Here is a 16,681-nt window from a genome sequence, read left to right as displayed (position 1 = left end):
TTTCTCTGATGCATTCGCCAATCTCGTCCAGCCCTCTCCGAAATTGGGTGAGGTCCAACCTCGGTGTCAGATAAATACTGACCACAACGATGAGCCCCCATTTTACGGCCACGTATCCGCCCCCTGCCGTTATAACGGCACAGGGGGGATAATGTGGGGCCGTCCGCCACGTGATCGCGGCTCTGCCGCACCGGGATGCCGCCCACAAGGGGTGGTTTTGCGGGATCCGGTGCGGCTCCGCAATCACTCCTAGACCGCAATTACGCTCCGCCAGGCTATGGATAAACAGGTCCTGTGCCTGACGGGCGTGATTTAAGTTTGCCTGTAGGATGCCTATCATCCTACAGGTCGTCGCTTATGTCCTTCTCGAACTCCGACTCCAATTTCTTCTTGGGCGTTGTCAGTCCCAGGTCACTGTGGGACTTTCTCCCCGTCCTCCTATTTTTGGCCGTGCGTCTCGGAGTTTCTTTGTCCGGGGCATCCATGTCGGACTGCTGCTGCTCTATCTGCAGCTTTCTCTTCTCGGCCATTCTTCTACCCACAGACATTACTGTTGAGGTAGAAGCAGCCGAGTCTCTCCTCTCTCTGGAGGCAGTTGAATCCTCCGTCTCCATTGGGATAACCGGCGGAGTTGGTTGAGGCACTATGACCTCCTTTTTTCCCGGTCTCTTCTTCTTCGCCGTCTGGCACACCGCGCTTCCGACTCGGTGTTTGGCCGGAAGCTTTCTGGCAGCGCAAGCCACGCAGTGGACCTCTCGCGTACAAGTACGCGAGAGGTGACCTATTTCGCCACAACGATAACAACGACCACTGTGGTCGGCCGTATTCGGGCACCTCTGCGCTACATGGCCGCCCTCCAGGCATTTAAAGCACTGGAGGGGGCGTTCTGTGAGCCTTTCCACTCGTAGGGATGTCCACCCTACCTTGATTCGTCCAACCGCAGCCATCCTATTGGCCGGGACGAGTGGGCATTTCACCCATAGAGTGCCCATTCCGTTGGGGGTCCTACGGATGTCGCCCGTATTGATTATCTCAGGATCGCATTGACCTACGACGGCCAGTGCGTCCCGCACCTCCTCAGCAGATATGGAGACATCGATATCCCGCACTCTAAGTTCAGCCTTTATCGTCGGCCTGGAGATTTTAACTCCCTCCCGACTTACAGTCTCGCGAAGTTTGGTGGCCAACAAGTCGGCCTTGGCTTCTTTGTCGGTTCCAGCTACCTCGATCATGAAGCCACCATTCATGGCTTTCCTGGTCTTGGTATTGTCAATACCAAGATCACTCATTTCGAATTTGGCCCTGGCCTCCTTCAATATGTCTACCATGCCAGTTTGGCATGTAATCATCACTGCCGCGGTTTTTGGCGGTTTACGTCTCTTGACCTTTTTCTCCAAGGGAACCTCCACTTTCTTCGGAGGAGCCTTGGAGCTGGCTGCACCCTTGGATGTTTTGGGCGCATTTGCAGCACTCTTGGGTCCTCCTTTTTTCGCCACCATGGCGTATGTTTCTCCAGATTCATTGGGGACTGAAGCGGATTTTCCTGTGCTGACTTGTTTCTTCCCTGTCTTAGCAGGGGTGTCATCAGCTGTCGGAGTCTTGTCCGTAGTCCTCATCGATCGTTGGGCTCTTTTTTGAGCCTCCTTTTCATTGGGGGGTGTTACTTTCCCTCCCCTTATGTCGTCTAGAGCCTGAGCTTTCTCTTTCAGCTGTTGCTCAAGTTGAGACATCTCCTGTTCTATGCGCTGTATCCTCTCCGTCTGCGCCTTGCTCATCGTCGTGGGTCCGGCAACCATAATGTTGCTCTTCATCACAGGCTTCTTTTTGGAGGCTGGCGCAGGCTGTGCCTCTGTTGTTGTAGGCATAGTCTTTCCCTTCTTCTTTCCTTGTTTCTTTTCCCCAGTCCCTTCTCCTTCCGAGAGGCTCAAGGCCCCCCCACCCTTGGGTGGATGTGGGGCTTTTTGCTTCTCTTTCCCCTCGAGCGGCTCCCCACCTATAGGTGGAAGAGAGTTGCTTGAGTCTCCCATCTCTACGTCGCGCAAGATCTCCCCACCTCTGGGTGGCAGTGGGGTTTTGCGCGGCATCCTTTGCTCTTTGGGTTCCTCCTCCCAAGAGGTTGATGTACTTGGGAGAGGTTCCCTCGCCCTCACACTCTCTCTGGCCTGGATGCGTTCGATGGTATCTCGCATCCGCCTGTTTTCTTCCTCTAATCGACGAACCTGTCGAAAGAGACTCTCCATCTGCTCGTGGGTCTTGACGTCAGACGTCTTTTGGTGCAGCGCTGTTACTGCACCAATCACGGTTGCGGCCGTTCTCTTCAGGCTTTCTTGGAATGTGCCCTTTAGATTCTTGGACTTATCCGCAAGAGCGTAAATCGCCCTCATGCTCTCCAGAGCGGTGGTCGCTGCCTCTTCGGCTGTGGTAGACCGAAAGTGTTCAGTCTGTTCGTCCTCGACGTCTGCCCACTTCTGGCTGGACTTCGTCTTGGGCGGATTAGGAACTAGAATGCTCCCGTCCAGTATGCCCAAGATTTCCCTCTCTTCTTGCTCTTGCCGTATTTGGCGAAGATACTCATCCCTTGCCAGCTTTTCCTGGTACTTTCCCGTTGTTGTAGGTCGTCCAGGTCTTCTCTTTTTAGTCAGGGGTATGTTGTCATCCCCTGTTTTTCGTAGCGACTCGATATCAAGGCCAATATCTGAGTCTATGTCCGAGCCAACTGCAGAACCTACATCCGATTCTGAGGCAGCTCCTCCTACATCGAATTTGCAGACACCCGGGAAAGAACAATTTCTCCTCATCTGCCTGTTTGGGAAGATATCGATCAAGGAGACTCTAGCCTCCTTTGTGATCATCGCTTCAGCCGCTCTCTTACACCCAAGGCGATCTTCGGCTTTTTTTGCGAGCGCTATGTTGCGCTTCACTTTTCCTCGCCATTTTTCAGGGTGTGACGCTCCAGTGGAAAGCCCGCCCATGCTGGATTCATCATGTTGTTGTGATGAGTCCTCATGTTCTGGCACCTTAGCACCAGGCCCGGCTGAATTAGCTTCCTCGAAATTTTGCGAGGAATCCTCACCCGTCTCCATGGGCTCGCAGTCCATGTGCTCCTGATCATGCTCATCTATTTTATTTTCTTTTTTATTTTCACTCTCGTTTTCATTTTCATTTTTTAGAGTAGGATTATTAGTATTCATTTTTGTTTAATCCCATTTCCTGTCGCGGCTCCGCTGACCGGGTATACCCTCTCCGGCCGAGGGAGTGCCCCGAAACATGACCGGACACACTCCCCCGACCGGGCCCCAAGTTCCCCCGGGGGGTCAGCATATGCTTCGGGTCAGGAGAATTACCATTCCCGACACAGAGCTCCAGCCCCTTACTCCCCCATGGGAGTTTTAACACTCCCACGGGCTTTCAGGGGTCCCCAGCCTCCGACCTCTGGGGTACCAGCGACAAGTGGCGCCACCCAGGGGGCCCCACGGACGGTTGGGACGGGGCAGCCGCTCCCCTACCCCGCCTTACCCGCCGTGGCGACCAGCATAAAGTACCGTCCCGGGTCCTCTAGACCCGGGACAATGCGCCTTCCCAGTGATCACCGCTTCGGAAAGGGAAACGGTCACGGTGATCACCGGGTATCCTACTCTCGCCGCCAGACCCCGACCTCGGAAAACGTCCGAGCGGCTCTGGCGGCTGGACCGACCCGGAGTCGCCGGGCAATGCCCGCTACGATCCGCGCCGGTCCTCCCCGCCATCCCGACCCCGACCTCGGAATATGTCCGAGCGGCTCGGGAATGGCCCAGCCCGGTGGGCCCGGGAGTTCCGGGACACCACCGGCCCGTCTCTCACCCTTCCGGCCGCGTACGCGAGGACAAGTCCCCGCGCCGTTTGACCGGAGAGGGAGAGCCATCACCGTGGGACGCTGACCCCGAAGAGCCAGCACCCACATCCCCCCGAGGGACGCTACGTGGCAGGAGCACCCACCACGCAGCACCCTCCAACGACCCCATGCGGGAGCACCCGCAAAGTGCACGGAGGGAGGATAGAAATCCTCCCCTAACGGCTCCGTGCAGCCGGGCGATTGAAGTCAGGGCCGCCAACCCCTATGCGCATCAGGCCAAGGTGCCCGGAGGGAGCGCAACCCCCCTTCTCGTGATGTCCGCCCACGACCACCTCGGATTACTCACATACTCGCTACTCACGGCCCGAGGGCCGTTTTCGTTTTCGTTTTCATCCGAAGTCGCCGCCTACAACGAACACCACGAGGGAGTGCAATGGACGCTCTTAGTTCACCGCCCCGCCCCCCCAGGCCGAAACAGCAGCCAAAGGCTGACTGAGTCGCCCCAGGGGACCGGGAACGGCTTAAGCCTCTCCACCACGTCAAGGTGGCGTCCACGGAGAGGTGCACCCTTCAAAGAGGGCCGAAAACAGGGTCCGGATCGCTACGGGTCCCCTCGGGACCACGCACGCCGGCCACCCTGCCCACTAGTTTTATTCCCCCTCTGCCGGGGGACCACCACTGGTGGTGTCCCCCCAGGTGTCCAGCCACCCAGGGGGACCCAGATGATTCGCGTGTGCCTTCGCGTGTTTTAGAGTGGGGTAAGGCAGGCCCCCACTAGGTAGACTCCTGTGTTGAGAGATGTGCCTTCCTCTCGACCGAGCTCCCCTCATTTTAATGGAGGGGCCCTCTCACCTAGGCAGAATCGGCAGAGAAGTATCGCGTCGACTACTACTCGGGGGGGACGCCCCCCCGGCGTTTGGTCGACGGTCCCGCTCGATCGCTAGGCCGGCACACCGCCCGTTCAGGCACTAACCATTTGACCGAGGTGATCACATTGGAGATACACCTCGGCACCGCAGATGCCTCCGCGTTTTCCGGCTGGAGGAAGGCATACCCCACCTTGTGGATGAAAGGCTTGGGACCACCCAAGTCTGCTGATGTTCCCGGGTCCCACCGACCCTATCCGTATGAGCACCCAAGTACCCGCTGAGCCCAAGAACCGAAGTTCCCCGGTTCCACCGACCCTATCCGAATGGAGACCTACAGACCCAGCAAAGCACTAAAGGGACACCAGCAGACCATTACATGGTCCCCTCACCCTCATCGACCCTTCCCGTGTCCCTGCATCCGCCTTTTTATACAGGAGGAATGCAGACTCCTGTTGCGGTATGTCAGCCTCGGGGCCAGGACCCGTCACTTGACATAACCGCCCACTCGACGGCATCCGTGACTCGAAATAATCGTGCATCCGAATTTTCCGGAGGGTGATGCACTAACCCTCGCTGCATCTCCTACCCGACGCGAGCTAACCTGAAAATAAAATAAAAACCTGAAAAGAAAGAAGAATATTAGCTTAAAACTAACTTAAAACTATCTTAAAATTAACTTAACACTACTTAAAAACTACTTAAGATTAACGAAAACAAAAAACGCTGAATTGATCTCATCGCAGATCAACCAGCACCGGACGCCTTCCGAGTTTTTCGAAGATGGGGAAGGCGCACCCCACTCTGTGGATGAAAGGCTCGGGAGCATCTGTCCGCCTCAGCTTCCTCGGGTTCCACCGACCCTATCCGAATGGAAACCCTATGACCCGCTTGAGCCCAGGAACCGAAGTTCCCCGGTCCCACCGACCCTATCCGAATGGAAACCTCCGGACCCAAGCGAGCCAGAAACCTTAGCGGAGGTTGCGATGCTCCCCTCACCCTCATCGACCCTTCCCGTGTCCCTGCATCCGCGTTATTATACAGGAGGAATGCAGACTCCTGTTAGCCCCCGTGACTCGAAGTAAATGTGCATCCGGATTTCCGGAGGATGATGCACAACCCTCGCCTCACCTCCCGCTTTCGCCGCGAAGGTGGGCATCCTACCCGAAGTTTCTAAACCCGCCTCCCGGTAGAGGCGGCTTGTGCAGCAGTGTCCCAATCGAGATACCAATGTCTCGGTCGAGACACCACCGCACCCGGCTGCCTACGTTTATTTATACAGGGGTGGGCAGGCCCCCTGTCGCCGACGTGCAACGCCGACTCCTAACCCGTGTCCCCGCCTCCGCGTTTTTTATTTAAAGCGAGGGGAGGCGGACCCCCGCTTGCGGTATGTTGACCGGTGGATTCAAGTGGGTCTTCCACAGGAACCCATCACCCAACATAACCACGCCATACGGGCACACGTGACTCGAGTTAAATGTGCATCCGGTTTTCCGGAGGGTGATGCACCACCCCTCAACCTCACCTCCCGCTTGAAGAGCGGAAGATGGGCTTCCTACCCGAGAGAAGCTCCGCCTCCACGTGGAGACGGTGTTGTGCTGTGTTGTTTCCATCGGGAAACACTATCGTGCTTCGCGACGGAAGTCAACACTGCACCCGGCTGCCTTCGATTTTTTATACAAGGATGGGCAATCCCCCTGTTGCCGACGTGCGACGCCGGCTCCTTCCCGTGTCCCCGCCTCCGGATTTTTTATTTAAAGCGAGGGGAAGGCGGACCCTTCGCTTGCGGTATGTCAGCCTCCAGGTACCGTAAACACAGTACCCTTCACCTGACATAAGGACCGCTCCACTCGACGGTTCCCGAGACTCGACATAAGTATGCCTCCGATTTTTCCGGAGGGTGAGGCACCAACCCTCTTGAAAGCAAGCCGCGACCCGAAGACTCTACTGCCCGGTGGCCAAAAAGATGGTGGATTTCCGCGTCTCTCCGAGGAGAGACCCGAACTCCACCCACACACACACTCACACATGCACACACCATTCACACACAGAGGAACCGCCACCGAGATAATCCCCGCCTCTGGCCCGGCAGGTGACAAAGTCACCCACCAGTCCCTCGGGCGAGGGTCCCGGCCGGTTCCCGTTTTTCCCCTTTGAGGGACGCTTCACGGCGGGAGCACCCACCGATCCGCCACCTCATCCCCCCTGTGGGAGCACCCACACAAGTTACGGGCGGAGAGCTAGGCTCCCCCTACAGTGCCGTACCACCGGGCGATTGAAGTCAGGGCCGCCAACCCCTTCCAGCGAACGAGACTGGTCCGCGGCAGCAGACCTCATCTCTATGGAGTCGCTGGGCTCCATCTGCACCCAAAGCCGGGTACCGTGCTATTTGAAAGCGGGCGCCACCCCGAAGAAAAGTAGAAGTGGAGACCTTGGGACAATCGGTCGGGGAAGAAGGATGGGAGGTTTAGGATGGGAGGAAGAAAGAATGGGTTGGGTGTTCTTCCACCCGTAACAGCCCCATTGTGCCGGGTTTGGAGTCAGGGTTTTCCTTCCCCTATGCGCATCAGGCCATAAAGCCCGGAGGGAGCGCAACCCCCCTTCTCGTGATGTCCGCCCACGACGACTTCGGATTACTCACATACTCGCTACTCACGGCCCGAGGGCCGCTTTCGTTTTCGTTTTCATCCGAAGCCGCCGCCTACAGCGGACACCACGAGGAAGTGCAATGGTGCGCTCTTAGACCCCTCAACCCGAAGGAAGAGGGGAGCTCCTCCACCACGACAAGGTGGCGCACCATCGGAGGAGAACCTAACCTAACCTTTTTTTTTTTTTTTTTTTTTTTTTTTTTTTTTTTTTTTTTTTTTTTTTTTTTTTTTTTTTTTTTTGATAACGATGGGGAAATGCTTGATGCATACCCGCGATCCCCGGGGAGGGACCGCGGGTTATGTGGGACTCCCCGACCCTTGGAGAGGGCTAGCCCCGCTCCAAGGAGTGCAATGTCGGGTATACCCACTAAAACCCCACCGGGTGCCTCTCGGGTATATGGGGGAGGACCGGGAATTGCCAGAGGCATTCTTCCGGACATCCTCCCCCTACCACCCGACCAACGCCTGTGGGCACTCCCCTAGGGATGAGGAGTGCCACACTTGCCGCCAGGAATGGCGGCCCTTCTCCATATGCGGTTCCAAGGGGCACCTCCTCGGAACCGCGCCCCCTCGTGGTGCACGGGGGGCGGGACCAGGGTCAGAGTCTCCCGCTCGGACCCCAGCCCCCCGAACCCCGGACAGGTTTGTCCAGGGCTCTCCAATATGTCCCCTCGGAGGTGTACCATATCGGTCTCACCTCCTGAGGGGAGCCTCTCGCCGGTATGGCGGGTGCCACCTTTGGGAGTGTATGATGTCTCCCTACGGCAGCACCCCCGTCTCTCCTCGGCGAATGGGGGCAGGGGGTCAACCAGTATTGTCAACCCCCCGCCCCAGGCGAGGTCATCCCACCCCAACACGTGGGGTAGGAAGGGGAGGGTGGGGGCTGTAGCGCCTCCCCCTACGTTGGGGAGGAGCCCCCATGGGCGGAGGCATTACGTCTCCTCCATCTCGTGGCGGATGTTGGATGGCGGTTCTACGGCCACCCTCGCCTCTCCTCTCTCTTTCCGCGTCCTCCTTCCGAAGCATTATTTTGCCGCAGAAGGAGGACACGGCCCTCCATGCCTCGACCCTCTCGGTCATGGCCGCTATTACGGCCGAGAGGGTGAGGTCTTGGCCGACTTCGGCCATCATGTCCGCGCGCTCGGCCGCCCACGCTGGACAACTCTCCAGCGTGTGCTGCGCCGAGTCGCGCAGACAGGCACAGTGGTGGCACTGTTCGCTGCGCTCCTTTCCTATCCTGCACAGGTACTCACCGAAACATCCGTGTCCGGTGAGCACCTGTGTCATCCGGTAGGTGATTCCTTCTCGTCGGACCCCATCTACCCATTCTGGTAGACGGGGTCTTATGGCCTCGACGGTTCGCTTCCCCGCAGTCTGCGGGTGTTCCAGTGACTTTTGCCACTGTTGGAGAAGCGACCGTCGAGCCTGGTCCTTAATAATACGACGGACCCTGCCGGTTATTGGCGCCCCCGCTTCTCGTACCTCGCGAACCCTCCTGTACATTTGACTGTACATTTGAGCCGCGAGGTCGAATGGGGGCATTCCGGACAGGACCGTCGCCGCCGCGTGGCTTATGGTTCGGTAGCCCCTAGCCGCTCGTATGGCCACCCGCCTCTGCATTTTGCGCAGTAAGTCGCGCAGACGGCGGGTGGCGGCTACATCCTCCGCCCACACTGGGGCTCCATATAGGGCCACCGAACCCACCACCGCGGCATAAACGCGGCGGACCCTTCCGCCCGGTCCCCCGAGATTAGGGAGGAGTCAACCTAACCTAACCTAACCTAACCTAACCTAACCTAACCTAACCTAACCTAACCTAACCTAACCTAACCTAACCTAACCTAACCTAACCTAACCTTTTTTTTTTTTTTTTTTTTTTTTTTTTTTTTTTTTTTTTTTTTTTTTTTTTTTTTTTTTTTTTTTTTTTTTTTTTTTTTTTTTTTTTTACGAGAGAGGAGAAAATGCAGTTACGCACCCCCTGGTCCCCGTAGACCAGGGGAGTGTGGGACTCGGCCTATTTAACGGCCCCTACCCACTAAAAACTCCTCTCTGTGCGTCCATCCGATGTGGCCGACCTCCCAGGCAGCACCCGCTGGAGCACTAACCGCCTGGGAGGTTACGCCTAATGGGGGCTATTTGCCCCCCCGTCTTGTCCGGGCTTCCTCCGGTCCTGCGTGTGCGTGTTGCGTGTTACTGTGTATGTGTGATGTGTGTGTGAATGAGTGCCGTAAGTGTAAGTGTGTGTGCTGTTTGTGTGAGTGTTTGTATGTGTGCGCGTAAGAAATGTGGTGACTGATGATACCCTGACCCTCCCATATATATATAATCCCCCCCCTTAGTCCCATCCCTCACCCCCACCCTCTCCTTCCCCACCCACCGCCCTACCAATGGCCCCGATCGCGATATATGTCCCTGTATTGGCTCAAGAAGAGTCCGTGTCAGTGTGTGTGTGTTGTGATAATGAATGAATGATTTCCCGTACCACCCCTTCCCCTTCCCCAGAGATGTCCCCCCCCCTACCCTAATTCCCCTAGTAACCCAGTCCCCATGACCCTCAACCCGATATAATGTCCCCTCGTGTGGTGTAATGTTTGCGGACCCTGTAGTGCCATCGTTTCTGTTGTGGCTCCACTCTCCTCCTCGTCGTGTGTAAGTGAGTCTTAATGCTCTCCAACGTTCCTCCTCTTTTTCGGATAGACTAAAGCTTAAAGCTTAATCCTTTGTCCTACTAGTCCTGCTTCTAGAAAGCTTGTGTTCCTGATTGAGTGTGTGTCTGTGTATGTGTGTGTGCATGTGTGTGTGTGTGCGCGTGCGTGTATGTGTGTGTATGTGTGTGTGTGTGTATAATGATGAGTGATGATGATGATGATGAATGAATGAATGAATGAAGGATGGTGATGAGTGAGTGAGTGGGTGAGTGAATGAATGAGTGAATGAATGAATGTGAGTGTGTGTATGAGTATGAATGAGTATGAATGAACGAGTGAATGAATGATGAGTAAGTAATGATATAATAATGTTATTCTTTTCTTTTCAGGGTGCAAGTTTCTGTTCCTGCTTCGTTCCTGGTGTGGTCGTAGATCAGGATCTCCAGCGTGTCAGGTAAATAAATATATGTACCAGACAGACATCACTAGGTAAGTATGTGTATCCAGGTAGGTATACCGGTAAAAGGATATCTCCTAACCTATCCTCACATATTCTCATCATCGCTATCTGTGTCTACGTTATGATTGCCTCGCGTGTGTTCACGAAGCCTTTCCGCTTCCTCCTTTGTGTGAATGACTGATTCAGCGAAATGCACGACTGCACTCCAATTCTTTTCGTCCTCGCACATTTTCTCTATGATGGTGGCCAAGCTGAGGTCAGGACCAATTATTCCTTGCAGGATACTGCGCTCTTCTACCCATCTATCACACACCTGAAGGGTGTGTTCCGTTGAATCCTCGTGTATATTGCAGAAAGAGCAAATTGAGCTCTCTTCCTTGCCAATCCTATATAGGAACGTGTTAAAGCAACCATGTCCCGTCAAAAGTTGGGTGGTGCGATACGTCAATTCACCATGGGTGCGGTTGAACCACAGGCTAATATGGGGCCCAATGGCGTCGCACGTGCGTCTACCAAACGCTCTCTCGCTGGCAACCATGATTTGCCATTGCCGTAGCATTAATACTTTTTCATTGTCTTTTATCTCGTTTTCTTTCTCTTTGCTCCATTCATCTGTCCTCTTTAGATCCATGATTCGCAGGAAAACTCTCCTTAGATATGCAGATTTCAGTGATACTGGCGCTATTCTCGCTAGGATAAGCGCAGCGTCTGCAGAGACCGTTCTGTACCCAGATATCACTCTTAGAGCCAACATTCTTTGTACTCTCAGTATCATTTTCCTCAAATTGGTACTTCCGCTGACTTCCTCGCTCCAGATTGGAGCCGCGTACATGATAACAGAGTTAACAGTATCTGCATACAGTCTACGCTTCTTCTCCATGGGGCCCTTGAGATTGGGCATAAGTCTACCTAACTGTCGTGTGACTCCCATTGCTTTCTCCTCTACGTACTCGACGTGGTCCTTAAACGTCCAGCCCTGGTCCAAGAATACCCCAAGGTATTTCATGGATTTCTTAACCAGAACCATTTCCTGCCCAACTCGTAGATATAGATTATCAGGTATCACTCTTTTCTTCCTGTTATTTCTGAAGATTACTATCTCCGTTTTCGCCTCTGCAACCTGTAGATCCAATTTCTTAATCCGCTTTATCGTTTTGCTGATTTGCAGGTTCGCTCTCGTGATGCCTTCTTGAAGATCTGTGGCCCTGGTAAGTATCAGGGTGTCGTCAGCATACCCCACTACCACAGAGTCTCTTTCCAACGGTACCCTCAGGGCCCAGTCATAGGTCAGATTCCATAAAGTGGGACCCAAGACTGAACCCTGAGGGACCCCTGCCGTCATTTTCCGTACTTGTGTTATTCCTTCGGAAGTAGAGAACTCTACACTTCTATTAGATAAGTAGCTATTTATCATTTTCCTTATATATATTGGGAAATTTCTATCCTTAAGCATCGCTCTAATGTGCTTCCATTTAATGGCGTTAAAGGCGTTGCTTATATCCAAACTCGTTGCGATGACCATATCACCGCAGCAATTTGCATTTTGTACATATTCCTTGACGTATTGCAAAGCATCGCATGTTGATTTTGCCTTGCGGAACCCATACTGCATGTCAGTAAGGCAATATTGGGGGTTCTTTTCTATCCAGTCTTCCATTCGTTGCACGAGTACCCTTTCGAGTAGTTTCCCGAGCTCACTTAATAGGCATATAGGCCTCACTTTTGGATTATGCACATCCAGGACCCCTTTTGGAATCAACACTAGGATTGCTCTCTTCCAGGTGTTGGGGAAGCATCCATTCCGGAGACAGATATTAAAATACTCTGCAATTCTTGATACCATCACGTCCGGTGAGCGTTTCAAATATAGCGCCTTCACACCGTCGTCGCCCGGAGCAGTATTTGCTACCATACGTTTTCGCATAAGTCTGTGAATCTCTAGAGATGAGATTTCATCCTCTTCATCCCAGCTATCCATCTGCGTGGAAAGATCTTCGGCTCTGTCGTCCCATTGTTCATCATAGGGGAATAATTTGTCCAAGGTTGCGTTTAGGACATCGGCCTTCAGCATCTCCGCAACACTAGGGAAGGTTCTCCTAAGTTTCTTCAGGACCACCTTATAAGGTAAGCCCCAAGGATCGGATTCAATAGTTTGTAAAAGTTCCTCCCATGCACATGCTTTAGCCTTATTTATTTCTCTTTTCAGTAATGCTCTCGCATTCCTGTATTCCTCTTCGAGTAGCGCCATTTGATGTTGGAAGACACTACGTCTTGTCTTGGATCTTTGCCATTTCTTCCTGGCTCTTCTGCAATCAAGTCGAAGATTTGCAATGGTGTTATTCCACCAATATACTTGAGCTTTTTCAATCTTTTTGATGCGCGGCATAGACATATTACAGGCATTGTCGTAGGCCTCGACCAGCCATTTAGCTGCTTCCTCAGCCGTGTTTAGTCTCGGTGCATCCGTGCATTTCCATTCAAGGATCTCAGAATACAGATCCACATTCATCTTCTTAAAGCTCCACTTGGGGTACTTCCTTTTCCTGACAATTTTGTAAATATTATTTTCATCCGTATTCACATCATTTCCTTCCCTGTACATATCTACACTATTTACATTGATAGGATCCTGTACATATGTTTCATCTCCATTACTGTACTATATTCATTGTTATTATTATTTATTTACACTGTACATATATTCATTTTCATTATTTGCACTGTACTATATTCATTTTCATTACTTACATTGTACATATCTTCGTTTACATTATTTACACTGTTAATTTTAAGCTGGAACATGATGTACATGTGATCCGAGTACGTAAATTCGTCAAGGACTCTCCAATCTTGAATCCGACTTTGCATGTCCGCAGTTATCCATGTTAGATCGATGATTGAATCGCCTTGATGTCGGACGCACGTTGGGGTGATACCATCATTTAGAATCCTAAGATCCTTACAGGTCGCCCAACGGGAGACCTTTTCGCCCCGACTATCTGTGTTTCGTGCGCCCCACAACCGATCCTTGGCATTAAAGTCGCCAGCGATTATTATTCGACGAAATTTCAGTTCCTCTATCATGACATCCAACTCATTTAGAAATCCGGAATACTCGCGGTCACTAACATTGGGCGAGATATAACATGCAATAACCGCAAAGTCCTTGCACATCACCGCCACGCTGTGTTTGCCCTGTTTTACGGGCCTTACAATCTCTTCCAACCATTGGCTATTCCAGTGGATTGCCACCGTGTTTAGCGTATTCTGCGACCACGTACCATCACTGGGGATGTTGTGAGGCTCCGACACTATGGTGATGCCGACTCGTTTTTCCCTCTCAAATTGCGCCAATAGATCCATTGCCGCTCTACAGTGATTTACATTGCATTGTAGAAACTTAATCATGATGATTGTCTGTCTCCATCTGCGTTTCCTCTGTCCTCCGCACAGGGGTAGTGTCTTCTTGCTCCACTGCTATCTTGACTCCCTCACATTGAGGAGAGCCAACGCGATGATTGCTCTCTCTCTTTAATTTTGCGCAAAGCACACACCTGACTGGGTTTTGGCACGCTCTTGCGTTGTGCCCTTTTCTGCCACACCTAAAGCAACAGTCGCTATAGTCCACATTCACTTTGCAGCTCCTAACAGTGTGACCTATACGCCAACACCTGTAGCACTGCAGAGGCCTGGCTTGCAGTAACTCTACTTTAGCTATCGTCCAGCCTATGGGGATCTTCCCCTTGTTTGCGATTGCAATTGCGGTTTTAAGGGGACAACGGAGCCACACATTATTGAGTCCCGTTCTAGTCGGACGAATCGCGCCAACTGTGACCTCCTGCATGCCGCATTCTCCGTTCTCCGCTATTGCATATTCGATCTCCTCTTTTGTAATAGACTCTTCAAGACCGATGAGCCTCAATTCTCCCTTGATAACTGGACGGGTTACCACAGCGTCTTCTAGGACTTCTTGGAGTTTGGCAACCAGCTTGTCTGCCTTTTCGGAATTTTCCGGACCAGAGATTTCAATTATTGTGGCACCATTGATGCCTTTCCTAATGTTGGGTGTTCCAATTTCTAACTCGCTCAGCGATATGCTAGAGCGAGCCTTTCTTAGCGCCTCCGCGTAAGAGAAATTTTCACTCCTACCTTTAATGCTTACGGCAGCGGTTCTGGGGATTCTTCTCTTGGGAGCCTTGGGAGCCTTTTCTTGCATGCCGCTCGTCCTTCCTTTTCCTCTCATCTCCTGTTCTTCCTTTCTTGAGGGAGGAAGTGGAGGGCCTGAGACCGGTTGGTTCAGGGCCTCCCCCTTCCTCTTCCTTTTCTCCTTTCTCTTCTCCTTCCTTAATACTTTAATCCATTCTTGATTTTCCGTACCTGCTGTACTCTGTTGCTTAGCCAGATTATCCTGCTCCCCAATTTGCCCGTCGCTCGTATTCGGCGGGACCAATTGGATGTTTTCTACTACTCGTATTCTGGGCTTTCTCTGGGGGAGTGGGGGAGGAGGGAGGGCCGGAGGCGGCATACTCTCCTCTTCCTTCGCCCTGTCAGACACCGTCTCTCCTCTATCCTCCTCCGTCCTACTCATTAAAGCTCTGACCTTGGTCAGGGTCGCAATCTGTCTGTCCAAATTATCTAATTTATCTTTTTTCTGTTTCAGGTACTCCGGGATTGGCACCGACTTACCACGAAGGGGCGGTCTCATCACCACGGAAGGACTCCTCGACCTGCTTTCGTCCCTCGATCTGGACTCCACGGATGAGTTCCTAGATGAATGCATCTTCCATTTAGTGCCAGACTCTTCTACTCTTCGAGGGGGGGGACCTTCCCCCTCCCTCTCGCTTCTGCTGACAACTCTCTCTTCACTATTTCTTCTTACTTCCTCGCGTACGCGTCGTAGCTCCTCTCTCATCTCTCTATTCTCTTTTCTTAGCTCATTTATTGTTTCTCTCAACTCACTAACCTCTCGGTTGCGCTTTTCTTCCTCCTTTTTATGCTTCTTAATTTCGTTCATCAATTCTCCTAATTTGTGTTTTAGGAACTCCGGGTCATTCTTTGATTCCGCCTTAAACTGTAATGCTCGGACCATTTCCTCTAGGCACGTCTTTCTCTTCTTCAATTCGCCGCTTAGGCCGCCTTGCAGTCGGCCACTCTTCACTCGTATGACTTCTAAGTGCTCTAAATACTCGAGAGCTTGCGCGCTAATGTCCGAGGCCGTCATGCTCAAGAGCAAATTCTCATCGATGTGCTCTGGTGCGACTCCCGTTGCTTCCATGATTTTCTTTTCCGCCTCTTCAGGATCGATGGCCCGTTTACACTTCTTCGGGCGACCTGGCTTCTTCCGTTTCTCTTCATCAGTCTCAGACGCCGAGCCCTGAGCAGTGTTTTTTCCATCACCACACGCCGGCGCTATCGTCTGAGAAGGCTCTTCCTGTGAGTCACCGTTTTGATCGTCATCACGCAGTACGCGCCTGTTTCTGATCCTGAGCTTAGGAGGCCTCATGACCTCTTCTCCATTTTCCTCCTGTGAATCAATTTCTTGAGGTCGATTCTTCCTCTTAGGCGCTCTATTAGCGTCTTCGTAATCCATTCCTATGGGGTCAGTCACCACACTAGATGGCATCGCCTCCAGCGTCCCCATCGGGGGTACCTCCTCCATTCGAGGTGCCTTTAAGTCGTCGATGGGTTCAGATGTCTCATATGGAGGCGTTGCTACGTCCTGACTGATTGCCATCAAGCTAGGAGCTTGCGACGTCTCTTCTTGTTGCGATTCGGTGGGGGTTTTACCCTCCAACTGCCGAGCCTCCCACTCTAACATTTCTTCCTTAGCCAAAGATGTTGGGATGGCTACTCCTACGTTTTCTACTCGCTCAACCTGTGGGGGGTCAAGCACCTTTCCTTCTTCGGTGACCTGCGTAACATCTTCAGTTTTTGGGTTTTGATTTAAAGATTCCATAATAGTAAGAGATTCTAGGACCGGTTCGGTCATCGTGACAGCTTGCCGCAGCGAAGCTACTTCCCCGGTTAAAAGAATACCCTAGTGACATGCAGGGGAGCGGAGAAGCCGTTTTCGGGGGGCGAACCCTACCCCTGCCTGTGGCTCTAATAAAAGATTTCCCGGAGTGGGCCGGGCCCACAATTATGCAGAGGTTTATACTCACCCCAGGTCCGGGACGCGTGCTGATCCGAGCAGCCGCTCATCCCGAACCCGGGCTAGAGTTTGCCGG

General features: G+C 52.8%; 1 protein-coding gene across 1 annotated transcript; it reads right to left on the bottom strand.

Annotated features, from left to right (window-relative positions):
- Positions 1-13,854: 13,854 nt before the first annotated feature.
- Positions 13,855-16,443, bottom strand: LOC112639916 (golgin subfamily A member 6-like protein 22). Its single transcript, XM_025415245.1, has one exon. The coding sequence runs from the start codon at positions 16,441-16,443 to the stop codon at positions 13,855-13,857; it is 2,589 nt and encodes an 862-aa protein (XP_025271030.1).
- Positions 16,444-16,681: the final 238 nt, after the last annotated feature.

The sequence above is a fragment of the Camponotus floridanus genome, unplaced genomic scaffold (assembly GCF_003227725.1).
Source record: "Camponotus floridanus strain SB8 unplaced genomic scaffold, Cflo_v7.5 scaffold118, whole genome shotgun sequence".
Classification (NCBI taxonomy): domain Eukaryota; kingdom Metazoa; phylum Arthropoda; class Insecta; order Hymenoptera; family Formicidae; genus Camponotus; species Camponotus floridanus.
The sequence above is the reverse complement of the archived record's forward strand: the minus strand, read 5'-3'. Positions and strand labels throughout refer to the sequence as shown.